The following is a 20999-nucleotide window of genomic DNA, read 5'->3' as shown; positions in this document are numbered from 1 at the left end:
CTAGACACCAACATTGTTAAAGTGTTAATAGTGCTAATGTTAAGCCATCTGTGACTATTCTTAAAAATTAAGCCTGCACTTAACTGTTCTTAAAAGAAAAATAGTGGAACCATTAATGTTCTCCTTAGGTATCTGCAGAAACAATGACAAAGTTATTGAGCTACCTAGATGCCTCCTGAAGAAGGGATTGAGACATGGATGGGCAACAGGGATGTGGCCAATGAGTAGAATAAGTGTGGTGTAGTGTTTAGGAAAAGAGCTTGTTGAAACAAAGCTGTGTGAAGTTGGAAGCTATGATCCAGAAACTTCTAGAATGGGGCGGACAATTATTTCAGCTGGAGGGCCACTTCACAAGTTTTGGTGTAGCCTCACCCTTTGATGGGTGCTGCGCCCTCCCCCGGTTGCCGTCTTGGGACTGGAGGTCCCACCCCCTAACCCCTGTCCTTTGCTACCAGAAGTCCCCCCACTTGCCCCAGAATTACTCCTTTTGGGAGGGAGGGTGCTGCCATCTTTTAACTGGAAAAAAAATAATTCATATACTAAAAAAAATCAAACATTTGCTATAACTTATTTTAATTTTGTTTTAAAAAAAAATTTTTGTCCTGATTTCTTTGTGTTTTCCTAGTGTATCTAGAGGTGATTGCATAGCAGCTCAAAATATACTTATATATTGTGTGGAGGGGAGTAAGGGGGTGTATGTGTGGTGGGGTGTGGGGGATGTGTGTGTACGGCGTGGGTGGGGTGTGTGGAGAAGGGTCAGGAGTGGGTGTGGAGGGGTGTGTGTGTAGGGTATGTGGTTGAGGTGGGGGTGTGTGGGGTTATGGTCGGGGTGGAAGAGAGTGTGGGTGTGTTTGGGGGTATGTGGGATGGTATGTATGTGGGGGGTGGTCCTTGGAGTCCATGGAGTATGCCAGTCTCTGGGTCTGCAGGTGGTGCCAGTCCTGGCCAGCCCCATAACACACAGCTCCCCCTGCTCCCACCCCAGTCCCTGGCCACAGGTGGCAGCAGTGTGTGGCACCAGCCCCACCCAGCCCCATAATACACAGTTCCCACCCAAGTCCCTAGCTGCATATGGCAGCAGTGTGTGGGACCAGCCTCACCCAGCCCAGTAGCATTCCCAGCCCAGCCCCTGGCCACATGTGGTAGCAGGGTGTGCAGCCAACCTCACCCGACCCCATAACACGCAGCTCCTGTGCTCCCACCCCAGGCACTGACCGCACATGTTGACAGGGTATAGGGCCAGCTCCACCCAGCCTCATAACTTGTAGCTATCATGCTCATACCCAAGTCCCTAGCTGCAAGTGGTGGCATCGTGTGGGGCCAGCCCAGCCTGGCCCAATAATGCTCCCACCCCAGTCCCCAGCTGCACTTGGTGTCAGGGTGAAGGGCCAGCCCCGCCTGGCACCACAGCGCACGGCTCCCTGTGCACCCACCCCTTTCCTCCAGTGGGAAGCCCCTAGTGGGCCCCTTACCCGAATTCCCATTCTTCCAGACAGAGGGATGGAAACAGCCTGAGGGTGGCCAGGCAAAGGCCTCTACGAGGCAGAGGCTTCTTGTCTCTAGTACCCCTAGCTCAGGGCTGGGGGCAGATCAGGCCAGGCTGAGGTGGGGGGGGGTAGTTGCTTAGCAGCCAGAGCTGCACCTCCTGCAGGGATGCCCAGGGCCAGGGCTTAGGGAGGGGCCCTGTGGGATGGATGCAATTGCCTGATGGGCCGAATCCAGCCCGTTGGCCATATTTTGCCCACCCTTGTTTTAGAAGGTTGTTGGGGCATTTGATAACATGTTTCTAAATGTATCTGTATTTTTAATCTAAAAGTGTTGAAAGCAGTAAATAAATGGCCATTTCACGTTTTTATTGTAGTAAATGTGAAAACTGGAGCTCATGACTGCAGTTAGCTTATTAGCATTTTCATGTAATGGGGGTTCAGATTGTCTCACAATCAGGCATTTTTAAAGTGCTTTGCAGCTATACGCTTCTGTCAGGACATGGCTATAGAGCACCTTCAGGGGCCCAACTGCATGACAAACTGTCATTTCTGTCAAGGCCCACAGTCTTAGTGTAAATTTGTCTTTGTTCAGTTAGCAACAAAGAGCAGGAATCATATATGCATAAAATCAAGAACAAATTGAAAGAAGCTGTAGACCCAGTCAGTTTCTTATTTCACAGAAGTATACCCTGATACGAAGGTCACAAGTAAAATCAGCCCACAAAGAAGCTAAAAAGTGACTGGCAGGATATAATCTGAGTTCCTTCTTTCTCATCTCACATTTAAACTTGAAGATCCTGATTTCTGCTCCAGCCCTATGTTTGGAACTAGGTCATATCACAATTCATTGCACCAAAATGATGGAAAGCTGTCCAGGTTAAATCATAGGAGACAACTGAATTCAGAATTTTGTCAGTTCCTAAAAGATCTGAACTTCTGTGTAGCCAGCTTGACATTAATCAAGTGTGATTTTAGCACATTCAGATTGGTTTTGTCAAAACTTTATGACAAGTTAAGAGCTGAAGAGTATGTTGAGAAAAGTATATTGATATTTAATGGCAAACTGGGAAACCTAACTAGTTAGGCTGTGGCTTAGTTATTGTGTTCTTGTGCTTTACTTGCAGAATTGTAAGCTTTTCATCCTGGAAATTATGTGCCTTCCATGAGTGAAGAAGCTGTCTTCCAAGCCTGTTAGGTTTGCCCAAATGGTTTGTAGAATAAGATTAGACAATGCACAAAAAAGGAAGATGACAAAAGGAAGGGATGTGGCAACATAAGAAAGGGAAGATGATAAGAATAATCAGTAATTAGGGCTCATGATAGTCCATAAGATTATAGGTATTCTTTTTTATTATTTATTTAATTTTTTTGAACATTGATTTTGTAAGAGCTACATATCATTGTTAGGGTGGTGCCTCATCAAGTGTGTGGAGGATGAGAGAAAAAAAGGAAGAGACAGTGTTGAGGGCCTGAGCTAAATCCCTGAACAGCTTCCTGTTGACTACCATGGGTATCGAATCAAGACCCAAGTTTGTAGAATCATATGAACCTGAAAGTCAAAGCAAACGTCTGGAATTTTAAACCCTAAACTGAAGGAAGTGTTTACGTAGTCCCTCAGAAGTAGGGTGACTGTATCTCCCTGTTTGGCTAGGACAGTCCCGGATTTTGGAGGCCGGTCCCGGCTGGCCAGTGAAAATGAAAACAAGTGTCACAAGCATGGGGTATGGAGGCAGAGCGGCAGGAGCTGTGAAATAGGAAGCCCTAGCAAACAGCAAAATTGCCTTAAAATAATTTAGCTTCATTAGTGAAATGACCATTAGTACTAATTGTTACTTCACAGGTGATGGTTAATACCTATGAAGTAAAAAAACACAAGCCATTGATTCCCTGCAGCCTGCAGGGATGAGGGGGAACAGGGGCAGAAGCAGGGATAGTGTTCCAGATTTCCCATTGTCCCATATGGTCACCCTACTCAGAAGGGAAACCACTGAGACTTGAGGACTGTTGCTCTAACAATATCTAAAATGCAAAAACAAGCAGCAGTTTTGTTTTACTTCCTAAAACCTTACAAAGCTCTTAAACTGCCCTCAGATAAGCCATGAAACCTTACTTAATTCATTGTAGGCAGTGCCAGAAGAAATGGGCCTTGAAGGAATTTAGAGGAGGGCAGAGTAGTAGCATAGATTTATAAAGGGAGAACATTTCAGGACTATAAGTGTTGAAAAACTTAGGAATACTGTTACAGTATTGCTCTGCTGGTTTGACTAGAAACCAAAAGAATTAGTCTCTGTCCTATGTATAAGATGTGTCTTCTAATGTCTGCATATAAACAATGATAAAAGAACTCATTAGGTAGATATCAAAGTACCCGAGGTGCAGCCTGCTCCTTTTCTGAGTATCTGTGACGAATCTCAGTCATTTTTCTCTTGACTTGTCCTGCAGTGCAGCAAGTTCAGATGAGCTGTGTATAAACAAAGAGTATAAAAAAACCTATCAGTAACACGGGTATCTTAATAGCATGGAGGAGCATTTCTGTATGAGATCGTCAGCTTTTCTGAAAAACCATATAGAGCCTTAAATATGTTTATATATACTGGTTTATAATTCAGGAAAAGTTGGTTAATTGATCTTACGTATTTCAAATAGTTGAATGTTAAGTTAATAAATAGTACTCATGACAGATAGTGAAGACATAAATTCTTTTTTAGCAGCATGCCTAGAGCACTTGCCTAGTGCTAATACATAATGCATTAGAGTAGGATTTTCAAAAGAGCCTTTTATGAGAATTTGGTTGAAAGTCAGTGGGAGCTGGACATCTGCATCCTGTATGTCTCTGGCAGATGTGCAGTTATAGGATCTGATGTGCAATCCCTACAATAATACTTCCTGCCATGCCACACATGCATGTCAGGTGGTGCGATTGTGGGATCCCATCACACTATCTTGCCCGTGCAGGGGAAATCTGGTGTTAGGCTCCTCCTGCACTGGTAAGTAGCAAGTTCCTGCAGCTGGGAGCTCAGATCACTGAGAGCTCTCAGCCATGGGAGAGTGCATGGTGTGCCCCAACAGCTGGGAGCCCCAGCCTAGCCACATGTTCAATTAATGTCTTGATAGGAACTAGCCACAAAGTTATTACACAAAATATATGTAATTGTGCCTTTAATTGCACAGCTGCCAGGAACATACAGGATGTAGATGTCCAACTCCCACAAACTTTCAGCCTAATTCTCAGAAGAGGCTCTTTTGAAAATCCCACTCTAATGCATTATATATTAGCACTAGGTAAATGCTCTAGGCATGCTGCTAAGACAGGAGTTATGTCTTCACTATCTGTAGTGAGTGCTGTACTATTTATTAACTTAACGTTTGACTATTTGAATTACATAAGTTCAGTTAACCAACTTTTCCTTCTTTTGACACACCATTAACTGCATTAACATGTGGCCAGGTAACTATTCTATATGCGATTAACTGGTTAATCACTTCTTAAGTATAATGTGCCAGGGGCCTTAGGTTCTTTTGAGAAGTCTATCCTGTTTCAAGAAAGTTATTCAGACAACTGCCTTTTTTTTTGCTGAAGGGAATAACATTAGATTGTAAAACCAGATGTTTTCTATTCTGTTATCTATCATAATATCATTTATAAACTTTGCCCTCAACAGAGTTTGAAAGAGGCTGGTAGTCTCTGGAATTCAGTGAGCTTATTGTGTAGTAGGTGAATTATGTCAGAAAACAATTACATTTTTACTACCTGTGTCTGAATGTCTTTCCCTCTGGTCTGCTCTATTTTATAGTGTCTTTAGCCTCTAGCACTGTTGGTCTGGCTGGGCAGGTTGTCCACACAGAAACTACAGAAGTAGTGCTGACAGCTGACCCCATTGTAGGGTTTGGGATACAGCTCCAGGGTAGCGTGTTTGCCACTGAGACGTTGTCTTCTCCACCTCTGATTTCATATATTGAGTCTGACAGCCCCGCAGAAAGGTGAGGCTTTTTGAGATGATTGCTCCTAACTATATTTTCCTAAGTGTTCCTGGGATTATTTTGGGTTGGTCGCTTTGAGATTTCTGATAAATTACGCAGCATTGCTCAGTGGAAATATGATACATAATGAATTCTTTGTTCTGACAATAAAATTTTATATTCTTGAACAGGTATAAGAAGAATAACAAGCACCAGTGCATTTACTTTGCAGATTCTTCCATAGTGAAACTGGAGGCTATGTTAATTAAAGGGGGGGGGCAGAGGGCACTCCATAAAAAATTCTCTGACATGCAGAAATTTCTTGTGCCATAGGGAGAACCCCATCTGTCTTTGCTGCAGTTTAGTTCAGATAAAATCTTAGGAAGTACTGGTCCTGAATTATTAATTATATCTTTAGAATATTTAAAATGTACTTGCATGCTTACATTTGTTGTTCATAATAATGCAGTTTCATACAGCTCCACATTAGCTCAGTAGTCAGTCCAACTGCTGGCTTCTAGACCTACAACGTACATAGGCTGTTGAATTGTGATAAATCCATGTTAGATTGGATTTATTTTACTCTTGGTTACCTGCACTTCTGATGGCTAACTTGTGCTATTGTGTACCAAGGTGTGGGGTTCTACAAATAGGAGACAGAGTAATGGCTATAAATGGAGTCCCAACAGAAGACAGCACATTTGAAGAAGCTAATCAGCTTCTGAGAGACTCGTCTATCACCAACAAGGTCACTTTGGAAATTGAGTTTGATGTTGCAGGTATGAATGTACAGTTGTTTTATCTTGCAAGACAGTATTAGAAATGAATCCCAGGTGCATTTGGATTCTTTTAGGCTGGAACTTTATTTTCACATATTTGTGACCTTTGTTTGCCCAATAACTCCTCTGAAACTTGCGCCTTTTTGTGCAGCTTTCTCATTGCACTCCGCCCTCCAGCATGCTCCAGAACACAAATAGTAATGACAAGTGCTGTAGAAAAAGCTGGTGACAGTCCCTTTGTCTGAGTTGTATCCAAGCATATTTCTCTCCAGAGATAGGCATGTTCTGCTGAGCCAGGACAAATCCTTCTACCCAGAATACTCTGCTAATGACATGCTTTGCTGTATAGAAATGTGTGCTATTACCGGATGAATGGAGAACTCTGAATGGTTCCTTTGTGTGACGCATCAGGTTGAAGCCTCTTTAGATGAGAAAGAATACCAATTAAAATCATAATTAATTTGTAGTTGAAGTGACCAGTGCATCTTGCCTTCCTTGATCTTTTGATAAGAAGGCAAGGTAGAAGTGTATCTTGCAGACTAGCTGAATCAGAGATGTATCTAATGAAGTGAACTTTGGGCAGGGGGCTGGACTCAATGATCTCCTGAGGTCCCTTCCAGCCTTAATGTCTATGAAATCTATGAAATCTATCTCTGATTCATGTAGTCTATCAGGTGCACTTCTACTCTGCCTTCTGCCTGACTTCAGACTAACATGGCTAACTACCCCTTTCTACTTTTTGATAAGGTGTTGCAGCATGTACAGTAGACATAGAAAGCCATGGTTTGCCTATGTTATATGCATATGTAATGGCAATAAATGGAGTCCTAACAGAAGACAGCACGTTTGAAGAAACTAGTCAGCTTCTATAGATACACAGTGCAACCCTAAGCTAAATATGCTGTACCATTAAGACACTCCACTGATCTTATATTAGCTCCTCAGAAGCTAGTATAGTGTTAACTCTGCTATGATTTTGCATGGTGTACACATACTTAAAAATGAAACTTAAATGAATGGCCACGTGCAAAATCCTAGCAAAGTGTTGCCAGTGTACTAATTTTAAGTGACAACTTCATAAGCCAATAGCCATTGAAATCTAAAAAGCGAAATTATTGGATATTGTCCGTCCATGATTATGCATATAAAATGCAACGTTAAAAAATAGGAGGGTGAATTTTAAGTCTGCTTCAGGTTACAAGAGAAAAAAGTTTCAAAGTTTCAAACTTTAGACCAGTTTTTCCTTAGAATGTTTGTGACAAAACTGCTGCCACAAAACTACCATTGACTTCTCTGCAGCAGGATCAGACTTCCAGCTGCTTGCAGGCATGTGTTTACATCTCTACACTACTGCAACTTAAAATGAAATTTATAGTCTTTGGACAGAGGCCAAAATCCAGGGTACAAGAGATACCAGAAGTCAGGATTCAGGTGTAGTTCAAACATTCATTTACTCAGTTAGTGCTGTTCCTTTGCTTAGTGTCGTATGCCTTTGCCCCTTAACTTTCTGTTAGATATGAAAACCACTGAAGTTAATTGAGTGGACATTTAAAAATGTATACATCCTATACCACCCATTGCCTGAAGATAAGAACTTTGTTTTAATATACTTTTTATTAAAATGACTTGCTAGTATTAAATGCGCACACAGAAGAAACCCACTTATATCTGAGCTGATAACAAGTAAACTAAGTTGCCTGAATACCCATGCATTCTGCATAAATTTAGTTTTAAACCTCCAAAAAAATGGAGTTACAGAACCTTAACTTATGCAGTGACATTATCATCACAGATATAAAGTACACTGCACCTGTATCATTTGTATTAATGGGTAGGTATGATGTGAGAGTAACTAATATATTTTCATTGGCATATGTTTATAGCTCCACATATTTGGAAGTAGAGTATCCTATCAACCAGGCAACTTTTTTGTTACAGAATCTGTTATACCAAGCAGTGGGACCTTTCATGTAAAACTACCAAAGAAGCATAATGTGGAGCTTGGCATCACCATAAGTTGTAAGTAAAATGATTTTTTTTAAATCCCACTCTTCTGTGGTATTATATTCATATGTGAACTATATACTTATGAGCTAGATGGGTATCAACATATATACTTTTATTCCTGCTTTTATCAGTGATCTATTTCTTATTTTACAACATATGTGTAGTACGGTTGGTATGTTGTAGCCAGGATGTTCCAATAAATGTCCAAGAGAACGATTTTTTGTGATACCTTTTAGTGGGCAACTGTATGGAATGCATACAATAATAATATATATATGTATTAATTAAAAAAGAACTTAAGTGTATGCTCAAGTACTATTGTAAGTACCTTAAAAATAGAAGTCAGTTAGCCTTAGATGCATGAAGTATTTTCCTAACTAGGGATGCTTTCCTAAATAAGGGCCAGTATGTACCAAGTAAAGCCTTGAATCCTGCTCACAGAAGAGGACCTCCTGCACAGATCCTCATAGTTCAGGGGACTCCTGAAGAGGGGCTTCTGCTGGCTACAGGGATGCACACACTTTATGGATTAGAGGAAGAGGTTTAAGGTGGCTTATCCTTTTACATCTCTCTATGCCAGCAGAGCAGCACAGTTGGGCAGTCCTGCAATAACACACCAATAATGTACACATCATGGAGGAAAACATAGGCCCCTCCTACACATGCAGGTAAAGGCACAATGGGATCTACTACGAGATCCACACAATCATGCTTCCTGCCATGCATTAGATGTCATCGTGCCTTATCACCAGTGTGGAGAGAGCCTGATACTGGGCTCTCCCTGCACTGGCAACAAGCAAGCTTCTGCAGCTGGGAGTCCTCAGCTGAGGGTCTCCCAGCTGGACAGGCTGCCCCATGCACACTTGGGACTGGAAGATCGCAGGAGCTGTGATCTCTAAGCCCAGAGGGTCTGGCACTGGCAGGCATGCTGCCAAGAGGCACACTGCTGGAACCGTGTATCCACAGCTGCTGGGGCTGAGAGTCCCCTTAGTTGGGGCACTCCCAGCCTGGGCTGGACATGATGCATTCCTGTGGCTGGGAGCTATCAACTGATGGGACTCCCTGCCTCAGGGGAGACCCTGCTACACAGGTAAATTAAAACTAAGTAGCAACCAGCTTTAAAGTTAGTACACATTTTCAAAGTGTAACTTTATAGTTGGTTGGAGCTTTTTATGGCGTGTTAAATACTTTTCATGTGTAGCTACTCTCAAGGTAATTGTGCAGTTAACCAGTTAATTTCACCATACTTGTAACACATAGAGGGGGCCGTAATCTTACCGTGGAAGCAAACTTCTGTTCATACAACAATGGGGGAAAATTTTAATTTAAAAAAATGCTTTGACATTGTCATTTTGCATGTGAAATCAAAGGGCCCTTCCCCCTCACCCCCACTGTTACAGCAACCAACAAGCATTGTCTAAAGGCTAAAGTTTGGCCATAGTTAGATCCATTGTACCAAGTTTGCCCTGATCTACATAAAAGTTAAAGGGTGTTGTTCTTTAAACAGTTATTCTAGGACTGGATCAGGTATGATATGCATTGACATTTCTTTGCATTTGTGGCGTTACATAGGCCATTAGTTGTATTCAGAGTTATGTATATGCAAAATGTCTGTAGGGGGGTTTTCTGCTTTAATTTTTATTTTCAAAGCTTCCAGCAGCACAGAATAAAATTAGTCAGAAATGCAATGAACAATTCAGTACCATGATTCATGTCTAAAGAACAAATGAGATGCACTGTAAGCTTGGATTAATATGTTCCCCTTAGTTATATATTCAAATCAAACAGTGAGGCTCAGTAAAAAATGCAGTTTGAAGCAAATTAAAATCATAGGCCTGTCAGGAAAAAGTGTGGTAATAGAAGAAATATTTCTGCAAATAAACATACTGAACAAAGAGGAAAACTGGAAAGAGATTGTCCTACTTTGTTGTTATACTTTGGATCAATCTTGATTTCATAGTTACTTCTACAAATTAGCTTGCTTTAGCATTTTAGTTATTGTTAGGTTTTTTTTCAGAACTCCAGAGGCACAGCTCTTATACTTGTTTCGTCTGGTGAACATAACTTCTAAGAGTCTTTGCATCCTTGCCACACTTGCAATATAATTTTCTGGAGTTATTGGCATATAAAACTGGACAGAGACATGAATGACCTGTTTTTTTCTTGTGTTTCATTCTCCAATATGTTTAATATGCTCACTTTTTATTATTTGATGTATCCATTCATAATATGTTTAAGCTTCCTTCTCTTTCTGTGCTTGAATATAAAGGATTCAGAACTTATATCCTACACTTATTGACTCAAACTTTGCAAACTTAGCTGATGGAAGGGTTGAATTGTTGCCCCTCATGCTTGATTTAATAATTTTTCTGTTCTACTTTACTAAGAAATGAGGCAACCATGGGATGAGGAGTTTTACACCTATTTCCTTAATTTAGAGCATTCATACTATATTAACATCAGTGTAAAATTTATTGATGACACTGTCATAATGCTAAATTATTTCTTTCAAAAATGAATTGAGAACTGGAAGAACTGTTCTTTAAATTTAAGGCCCCACAATATTTGAAGCTATCAGGCTTTGAGCACAACTACTATGTGGCTTCAGGTGAAATACATTCCATTTGGGGGCTGGTTGCAGGTACCACTACAGCTATCTGGGAGTTGCTGCAGGGATCTGTCTTGTTACCCCTCTTGTGCAATAAACTTTCTGTGAGTGATAATGACATAGTTAGACTGCAGTGGCATCAGCATGTAAAGAATACATAGTGTGCCATCCTTGCCTTCAAATTGCCTTGATTAATTTGGATCTAGATGAGAGTTGATTGATGAACATTCAAGACAAGACAGGTTTCTGGATAAGTGAGAAATGTAGGCTGTAGTTCAGCTCAGTACTTTAGCATATGCTTTATTTAAGCCTGAGGTTTTAAGTCTGGGACTTAGGGAGCAGGAATGCTGTGGTAGTCTTTGTGACTGAAAGACCCCATTATTATAGGTGCATATTGTCTTGCACTTCTATTGAAAAATGATAGTCAAATTTGTTCAGAGGTCCCAAATTCTCCAGGCGTCCTCCGTTCAGAAATTACATGTTATATAAAAGGGCATAGGTAGAGAAGATTCCTTGGGTGAATCTGATATCTTTTATTAGATCAATTTAAGTAGTTGGAAAAAAAGTTACTTAGCACGTTTTTGGGTTTAAAAACCTTTTGGGAGGCTGAGGAGGCCTTTTCAGTTGGGCTGGTATGCATGCAAGACAGGCAATCAGTGAAGATGCAAACTGAGGAGTCAATGGGTGAGAGACAGGCTGGGTTGCGGGGGAGAAGGGGATGAATGTAGGAGGTAAATAGTGGAGAGGTACCTGGGGAGTCAGATGTCAAACAGGTTATAATGTGTCATAAATCCAATGTCTATATTTAGTCCCTGATTTTTTGTATCCAGGAAGTTGATGAAGTGAAGTTCATAGGCTCTTCTGTGAGAAGTGTTTTGTGCAAAGGGCATCAAGTGCAAAGTGGTGCACCTGGGGAGGAACAACCAGCACAATACCTACAGGCTGGGGAACTCCCTTCTTGTCAGTAAAAAGGCAGAAAAGGATCTTGGAGTCATCATTCACTCCAAGATAAACATGGGCCGGCAGTGTGGGGAGGCAGTCAGGAAGGCCAGCCGGACCTTGTCATGTATCCACAGATGCACCTCGAGCAGGTCCAAGGAGGTGATCCTCCCCCTCTATGCGGCACTGGTCAGGCCGCAGCTGGAGTACTGCATCCAGTTCTGGGCGCTGCACTTCAAGAGGGATGTGGACAACATGGAGAGGGTCCAGAGGAGGGCCACTCGCATGATCAGGGGGCAGCAGGGCAGGCCTTATGAGGAGAGGCTACGGGACCTGAACCTGTTCAGCCTCCAGAAGAGAAGGCTGAGGGGGGATCTTGTGGCCTGTTACAAACTAGGCAGGGGGGACCAGCAGGCAATGGGGGAGTCCCTGTTTCCCTGAGCACTGCCAGGAGTGACCAGGAACAACGGTCACAAGCTGGCAGAGGGTAGATTCAGGCTAGATATTAGGAGGCGCTACTTCACAGTCAGGGCGGCTAGGATCTGGAACCAGCTTCCAAGAGAGGTGGTGCAGGCTCCTACCCTGGGGGTGTTTAAGAGGAGGCTAGATGAACACCTTGCTGGGGTCGTTTGACCCCAGTACTCTTTCCTGCCATGGCAGGGGGTCGGACTAGATGATCTACTCGGGTCCCTTCCGACCCTAGAAACTATGAAACTATTCTGATGCTCAGTTGTTGTTTGGTCTCTCCTACGTGTTTTCAGTCAGGGCATTTGGTGCATTGGATTAAATTTATTACATATCTGGAGGTGCAGCTGTAGGATGCAGGATTGCTGATGGCTCTGTTGTGGGGTATAGAAATTGTGGGGGTGGTGGAGACGTGTTGGCAAGTTTTTCATGTCTTGTCATGGCATGGTCTGGATCCTTTTGGTGTGTTCTGGGCCTGAGGAAATTTGCTTCTGGTGATGAGGTTAGCAAGGTTTGGTGCTTGTTTGAAGGCTAGGATGGGTGGTTTTGGGAAGATCTCTTTAAGAATAGGGCCTCCTTCTAGTATGGGTTGCAGTTGTTTGAGGATTTTCTATATGGGTTTGAGGGAGGGGCTGTATGTCATAACCAGCAGTGTGCGATTTGGGGGTGGGGGGGAGGGCGGGGTTCTTATGTACTGCAGCAATTCTTCTTGTGGTATCCGGGTGGCTCTTTGAAATACACGATCTGTTGCTCTGGAGGAGTGTCCTTGTTGAGTGAAAGCCTTTTTAAGATTAGTGAGGTGGCAAACCTGGGTGTTCTCCTCAGTGCAGATTCAGTGGCATCTGAGGGCTTGACTGTATATCACAGCTTTCTTGGTGTGTTTAGGGCAAGTGCTGGTTTTGTGCAGGTATATATGTTGATCTGTGGGTTTCTTGTATAATGTGGTCTGTATTTTATCATTCTGGATACTGATCATAGTGTCTGAAAAGGAGATGTTGGTGCTGGAGTATTCAAGAGATAGTCAGATGGAGGGATGATGATGAACTGATGGAACTCAATCAGAGATTGTAGGTTTCAGTCGAAATGAGGAAGATGTCATTGATACATCTTAAGTATAGCAAGGGTTTGATGGTGAAGTCCTTGAGGAATTCTTTTTCCAGGTGGCTCATAAAAGGTTGGCATACTGTGGGGCCATTTTGGTGCCTATAGCTGTGCCCATGGTCTGGAGGAAGTGTTGGTTATTAAAAGTGAAATCGTTGTGTGTGAGGATGAAATGTATAAGGTCAGTAATATCTTTGGGTCTGTACTATGAGTTGTCACCTTGCTCTCGTAGGTATGTAAGGCAGGCTTGGATGCCATCCTGGTGTGGGATGTTGATATATTAGCTGGTAACATCCATGGGGACTAGGAGGGTGTTGCTGGGAAGATGGTCTCTGTTTTTAAATTTCCATAGCAAAGTCTGTAGTGTTGTGGACAAAAATTGCTCTTTGGGTGACACATGGTTTTAGGATTGATTTGACGAAACCTGATATTTCCTCAGTTAGGGTTCCATGGTTGGATATGATAAGTCTGCCAGGGTTCCCTTGTTTGTGCATTTTAGGGAACATGTAAACAGTCCCTGAGTTGGGTAATGAGGGGAGATCAAGTTCTGTAGGTTTTCTTGTAGTTCTGATGGAAATGATTTGATGGTATTTTTGAGTTTCATGGTGAAAAGGGAGTAGGATCTTCTTGTGGTTCTTTGTAGTAGGTGGTGTCAGAGAGTTGTGTGTTGGCTTCCTTTATGAATAGCATGGGGCCAGTCCATGGGCTGTATCAGGCCCAGCACTGTCCCCGCACTTGAGAATTGGGCCCCAGGCCCCACATTGCCTCCAGGTGGGCAGATTCAGAGCTTGGTAGGGGCAGCACAAGCCTCTGGGCTCTAATCCCAGCACATGGGGACAGCAGGGGGCCCCTCAGATCTCAATCCTGCCCACTCAGAGTCAGGTTCCAAGGTCCTCACCACCCCTGCCCCACTGCTATCAGGATCTGGGGGCCCTGTGCTGCCCTGCCTGCCCAATGTGGTATGGAGGGTCACAGCCCATGGGCTGAATGACACAGCACTTGGAGGCTGGATCTGCCCTGTGGGCTGGGGATAGAGTACCCCTGCTATAAGTGAAAACCAATGAGTTTCTTGTGTTAACTGTTTCTAAGTGCAGTGGGAGTATATACACAATTTTTATGGTGGCCTTCCATATCCTTTTGCCTTCTCGGCAATGTTTTTTTTTTGAGTTTCCCCAAATTCTGCCCTGAGTTAGTGGTCCCATTCTGTACCTAAGAAAGATCCTTTTTTCAGGGTTTTCAGCATGCTTTGGAACAGAAACTGAGTTTGCAGTCTGCCAAGATAAATCTCCATACATTTCATGCTGCGGTTGGCACCAATTTCACCCTCAGTTAACTGTTTAGAGAAATTAGCACTTCTCTATTTTTTAACTGGGCCCTTGCAACTAAATGTAACACAATAATACGTTACACAGTATCACCCTTTTTAAAGGGGCCAAACCATAAAAGTTACTAAGCAGGACTAACATCCAGGAGTAGTTGTGAGGTGTTCAGATCTGATTTGTCAACCATATTGATTTGAAACAGCATAATGGAATATAGACTTTTTTTTAAGACCTGTTCTTGTGTCACTATCCACTTTTTCATAGCCAAAGATTTGAAAACTATATTGAATGACATTCAAAAGATATAGTCACTACTATAATCTGAAAACCATAATTGCCCGCTCATTCTTTTATATGCTTTGATATGAATAGAAGACCGTAATAGTCTTACTGAAAATAATGATGAAAACTCCATGGATATTCCCATTGAAGCTAATGGGACTAATCAAGGAGTAAGACATTACTAAAGTAGTAGGGGTACCACCCTTTTAAGTCCATGCTATATTTTCCATAGTATCCCTGCCTTATTGAAGTATCCATTGTATCCCTACCTTATACCTGAATGAACTGAATGGACCTGCTCTGACGGTTATACGGGGTTCTTTACTGAAAGAGACTTCTGTCTGTAGGACCTGTCTTCTTTACTACAGAAGTTGGAAGGTGTGTAGTAAATAAGGTAGGGAACTGCATGAAGAGAAAGGAAATGGTCACATGGTTGAAGTCCTAGAATGCTGCCCTGAAGAACTGGGTTCTTTCTACCCCTGTCCCTCCTGCAGAGTTCCCATGTGATATTAGACAAATCAGCTAATCCACGCTTCTTATATGTGGTCATTTCATTTTCCAAATTGAGGCCCTGGAGTTTGATTTGCAGAAGTGTTGACACTCACAGCTTCACCTAAAATCTCTAGGATTGGTGCTTCGAATATATGAAGTGCTATATTATACCAAGTGCTGTAAATATTGTCTCTTTGATATCTCAGATTTGGCACCCAAAACAAATGGATGCTTTTGATCATAATCTTTCAGTAAAACACGGGTAGCAATACCCCTTATCTCCCAGGGCCACTTTGACAATAAATTCATGAACATTTGTGAATCAGTCTGATACTGCACCGTGGTGACGAATACCATAGAAAAACCCATAAGAAAAGTAATCATTTAATCTTTAGACCAGGTTTTCAATAGTGTACACTAAATATGGCATGGGGCCATCCTGCAAACAACAGAATGTGAATTATCTGCTCATTAAAGGATAGACATATAAAGGGGAGTTTTTACTTCATGCTACGCTCAGTAGCTGCACTGTTAAAAGCTTTTTGTCCATATGATGCAGACCTTTGCCTGTAGTAATTGGTAAGAAAATGCATATTCAGGACTCTTGTCTGAAACTGTGGTTTACATGTATGCACAGTAAATTGCTGCATGCTGATGTTCATCTAGGCCAGTGGACAACAACCTTTAGAAACTGCAGGCTGGAACACCAGCTCCAGTGCAACAGAGGCCAGAGGGCTTCAGCAGTGTGGGGCTTTGCTAGCACTTACACCAGGGCCAGACAGTAGGAAGCTGCACCTGTGCTACCACTGCATGTTTCCAGCTGCAGCACAGGAGCAGCTTCCAGATAGTGCGGAACTGAGCCAAGCCCAGGCAGCTGGAAGCTGCATCTATGGTGCCATCAGTTTCCACCCCCCACATTGCACTCTCCCCCCAGACCTCCCATCTTCCAGCTGTGGTACATACACAGCTGGAATCTGCCAGGCCCCAGAACAGAGCTCCACCAGCTGCAGGAGAAGTGGGGAGAGGTGGCAGCAGTGCAGCTGCAGATTCCAGCTGCCTACCCCTGGTTCAGGCATGGGATCAGGCAGAGCCCTCTGGATCCAGCTCACAGGCTATATGCTACCAACCCCTGAGCTAGGTGGCTCTGCTGTGTCCTATTTTATTGATCCTTTGGGGGCTCTTCCACCCCTTCTTGCATCTTATCCCAACTAGTTGGTCTCTCTGCTTTGTATTGCTTTTGGGTTGCGGCGAATGGATGTCACTACCCAGTTTAAATGATGGTGCTCACCCATGGTTCAGTCTGTTTGCCCTTATGCTGTCCTGGAGTCAGCACTTCTAGTAACTTGATACTGCACCATACCTCACACACCCTTCTGTGGTGCAGAGGTCCTGGATATATTCACACTTTGGAGAAAGGGGAAGGTTCTGTGATCTCTCAAGGTGAGATACCATTAGAGAGGTGTTTTGGGGGCTTGACTGAGTAGTGTCACAAACGGGGCACTATAATATGCCAGTTTAAAACCAAGTACTGTATACAAGAGAAGTTACCAGAAAACAGAGGACCAGAACAAAGCTTCGAGAAACTCTCGGGCTGCCTTTATCTGGGGGGCATCACCATCTTGACCTACTAGTGGAGTAACAGTGAAGAGGCAGGTGATGCAAGGAGCTCCTGAACCAACAGTGACTCTGAGGATGAGGAGACAGCTAGGACCCAGGACCTCTTTGCCACGTAAGATATTAGGTGGATGATGAAGGAGCAAAAGCATACTGCAGGGTATCTGGAAACCCAGCTCTCCAGCTCTGTGACAGGCCAGCCTTGGAGTCCTGGTCACACCCAAGTAGTGAGGAGGAGTGCAGAGGGCACCTTTAGTGTCTTATATTGTTTTCTTTAATTATAAGTAAATGGTAGTAAATGCTACTATATACATGTGACACTTGTTTTTTTGGTGCATATTAACATTAACACATAGAACGTTATTCTCACACATTCCAGAATGGGTAGCCCTGCCTTTTCAGCCATGCAGAACATTGGGTAGGACCATTCTAATGAATAACATTGTTGCATAATTGGGTGGGCTCCACATAAGCATAGTCTTTGCTTTCTGATCATAGAATCTAAGACACATTCTTCAACATCAAAATGCCTGCAGAAGTACAAATGTGAAGTACTTGCGTGTTGTCCTGTCCCGCCCCCGTTGTGTCCCCTCCCCGTCCCTCCCTCCCCTCCCCCTCTCCCCACCCCCACTTCATCCTGGCTGCAAAAACTCATTATATGCCATGTAGCCCAACATATCCTCCATACCAATAAACCATCAATTGCAAACCAGTCATTGCAAATATTCTGTGAGCATGGTAAAAAATTGGGAAATGACTAACCATCCTGAAGATGGCATTTCAGAATTATTGAGGGGGAGGAATATATCTTTGGTGTCAATGGAAAATGAATGAATACTAATAAGCTATTGCTACTTTTCTCACTGGGTGCAGCCAGACCTGCAAAATCACCACTCTTAGCAACAGCTTCATTGTTTGGTAGAACAAAAAAGAAATGAAGAAATACCTAGCAACACCCAGGGGCAGATCCAGGCATGCAGTGGTTCAGTCACATTCCCTTTCAACTGTGTAGTACATGCACAGTCAGCTCTCCACTACCAGTTGTACCCCTTTTTCAAAATCCTAGATCTGTTCCTAGCAGCACCTTGCAGCCTTTGAAAAGTGAGACAGGGCCACACAGAAGACCAGGTTCTCAATGGTAAAAAAGAAACAGGACAGAGGCAAAAATGGATCTGACTGAGGAAAGCCCCCCCCCCATGATTGGGAAGCTGGCAGAGCAAAGCCTTCCAGTAACCTGGGAAGCTGTTGAAATGGACTGGAAGATCATGAACATACAAAGGCTATTGTTGGACAGTGTGCTCCCTGTGAGAGCTCCCTCCTCCTTCAGCAGGATACATCAGCCACATCAAGCTGCTTTAGCCTTGGTCTTGCAAGACCTTAAAAAACTTTTCCTCCTGGGAACAAGTAATCAGCCGGGGAAATTCCCTCAGGACTTAAATGGCAACAGCTTTTAGTACCTGCCTTTGATCCCTCCAACTCAAGTGGGAGCTCACCACCACAATGTACCAGCCTGCGAGGTTCATGAAGGGTGACCGGCAGGAAAGCCTGAAGGCTGAATACTGTGTTGTGAGCTGCGGATTTCAGAATTCACTTTTTGCATTGCTTTTTTTCTCCATTCTTCCTTCTGTTTTTTCCAAATGGTTTTGTCACATAGTTCTCCAGGCTTAATTCATTTGCACTTGCTCTTTTGCCCTTGTGGAACAATAAATATAATGTTTTCCTTCAGCTGTGGTAGTTTTTATATAAAACACTTAATAAAAAATCATGTGTATCCTTACTGCAAAGTGCAGGCTGCTATAAAACAGGCAACAAAATAACGATTAAGACAATAGCCATAAACCAAAGAGTGAAAGCACAGCCCCTGCACTTTTAAAAACGTATTCAATTTACAGAAAGCAAGAGTGCGTGAAACAAGCCCCCACATAGAGAACCCACTCCTTAAGCTCAAGCAAAGTATGAAACTGTTACATACAGTGGACGTGAATGAAGGAAGCTTTGACAAAGTCCATGCAGCATAAAAAGTTAGTCCCTATCCCCATGGTAGGGACAACTGGAATCTCTCATAATCAGGGATCCAGGTTTTCTGTTTCCCACAGAAAAATCACAGTTTTTCCCTGTTTTTAAGGAGAAACACCTGGGAAATCATGGTTTTCCCTGTGCAGGCTGGCAGAGTTCCAGTCTGCAAGGGACTGCCTGGGGCAGAAAGAGCATGATCAGAGATAGGAGGCAACATGTACATGTGCACATGTACACATGCACATGGCAACCAGGCAGTGAGATGGAGAGCAGCTCCCCACAAATAAGTCTGATGGGGTGAGGGGAGCGCATAAGCAATGTGTGGGGGAGATAGGTGAAATGTCAGGGGGGTAGGGCAGAACCTAAGCAACATGTCAGAGAGGTGTGGGGGGCGTGCAACCCCCCCTAGATTTCTGTGCCCAAAAAAGAGCAGGGGGCTGCAGCCTGGCTGGACTGGCACTGGGCAGGAGCTGCCTCCGTGGCCCAGTGGGTGGGACATGCCACAGAAGAGTGCTATGCCTCCATGGCTGCTGAAGTGAGGTACCCCTTGCCTGTCCAGCAACAGTGGAGGGACACAACCATGTACCACTACAGCACCTCATCTTGGTGGCCATGGCATTGCAGATGACATGGGTCTCTGGGCACCAGTGGTGGTGTTGGCATAGAGTTATGACCCTCCCACACTAGGTCCCACCCACTGGGCTGTGGAGGTAGCTTCTGGCTGATGCTGGTCTGGCCAGGCTGCAGCCCCATGGCCTGCTGTGGGAGGCTGCACAGTGCCACAAAGTTGGGGTGGGGGACAGCCTGAATCCTGGTGAGCAAAGTGGGCAAGGGAGCTCTGATTTTCCATGATAAAAAAACAGGCCTGTGCAAATAGGGAAGTAGTTGATTCAGATTCAGCAGATTTGAAGGATAGTGATTTGATTCAGAGATTCAGATCACTGTCCCGAATCAATTTGGCCAAATCAGCTTTGGAAGATTCGGTGCTGATTCAGAGAGATGTGGTGATTCAGCCATACACTATAATGGGGAATCACTAAAATACCTATAATTTGTCATTTTTTGGCAGGTTTGGATGAAAACAGCAGGAATTGTAGCCCCTTCTGAGGGCATGAAGCCTGCCAAGGTTCAAGGAGATAGGTGTAGGGGTTTCTGGGAAACTGCACCTCAAGCTGCTGAAAGCAAAACTTTTGTGTCACTTGTGTGATGTGTGTTAAGGCAGATTTGGATGAAAACAGCAGGGATGGTAGCCTGTAACAGGAGCCCTTCCTGGTGCCAATTTACATCACCGCCCGCCTGCCTTTTTCTGAACCAGCTGCCTTTCCCTCTTCTGTTCAGGCAGAAACAGCTCACAAAAGGGACAGAAAGGCTGCAGACAGAGGCTTATATGCTGTTTCTATATCCCTCCCCCAGTGCACTGTGATTGAAGGAGGACTCAGGGAAAGATCACAGTCACTGGCCAGCTTCAGATGTCAGTCTTTCCCCCTCCTGCTCCCCCTCCCTCTTCTCAGTTTCTCTTCCCCTGAAAGACTGCCTTCTTAATCTCCGAATCTTTTTCCAAATCTTTTCCAAATTGATTCGGAGGCTCCAAATCGATTCAGAGGGGGGGGTTTTGTCTCCCAATTTGATTCAGGTTCGGTGATTCAACCTCCAAATCGGGCTGAATCTTCTCCGAATTGAATTGGTGATTGAAGCTTTGCACATCCCTGTAAAAAACCAAAATCAAATGCCAAAATATATAGGTATTTAGAATTTATTTTGTTATAATGATTGAAACACTGGTAAGCTTCCAAATTGTTTTAAAATTGTAAATATATCAATAAAACATTGTGTTCAACTGATACCTCTGTGTGTGTGCGTGCGTGTGTGTGTGTGTGTGTGTGTGTGTAATATACATGGCAATTGTCATTTTGGACAGAGGCATCCT

General features: G+C 43.5%; 1 protein-coding gene across 9 annotated transcripts in view; it reads left to right on the top strand.

Moving 5' to 3' along the window:
• Positions 1-20999, top strand: part of GRIP1 (glutamate receptor interacting protein 1) — a 592924-nt gene that overhangs the window by 527003 nt on the left and 44922 nt on the right. For all 9 annotated transcript variants that reach the window (XM_090042472.1, XM_090042476.1, XM_090042474.1 and 6 more), the window contains 3 exons: positions 5282-5468; positions 6081-6226; positions 8165-8245. In XM_090042472.1, coding sequence (XP_089898598.1) covers positions 5282-5468; positions 6081-6226; positions 8165-8245 — 414 coding nt within the window. The remainder of the gene's footprint in view (positions 1-5281; positions 5469-6080; positions 6227-8164; positions 8246-20999) is intronic.

The sequence above is a fragment of the Crocodylus siamensis genome, chromosome 4 (genome assembly GCF_052110815.1).
Source record: "Crocodylus siamensis isolate JL-2025a chromosome 4, ASM5211081v1, whole genome shotgun sequence".
In the NCBI taxonomy this organism is placed as follows: Eukaryota; Metazoa; Chordata; order Crocodylia; family Crocodylidae; genus Crocodylus; species Crocodylus siamensis.
Note: the sequence above shows the minus strand (reverse complement) of the source record. Positions and strands in the feature narration are given on the sequence as shown.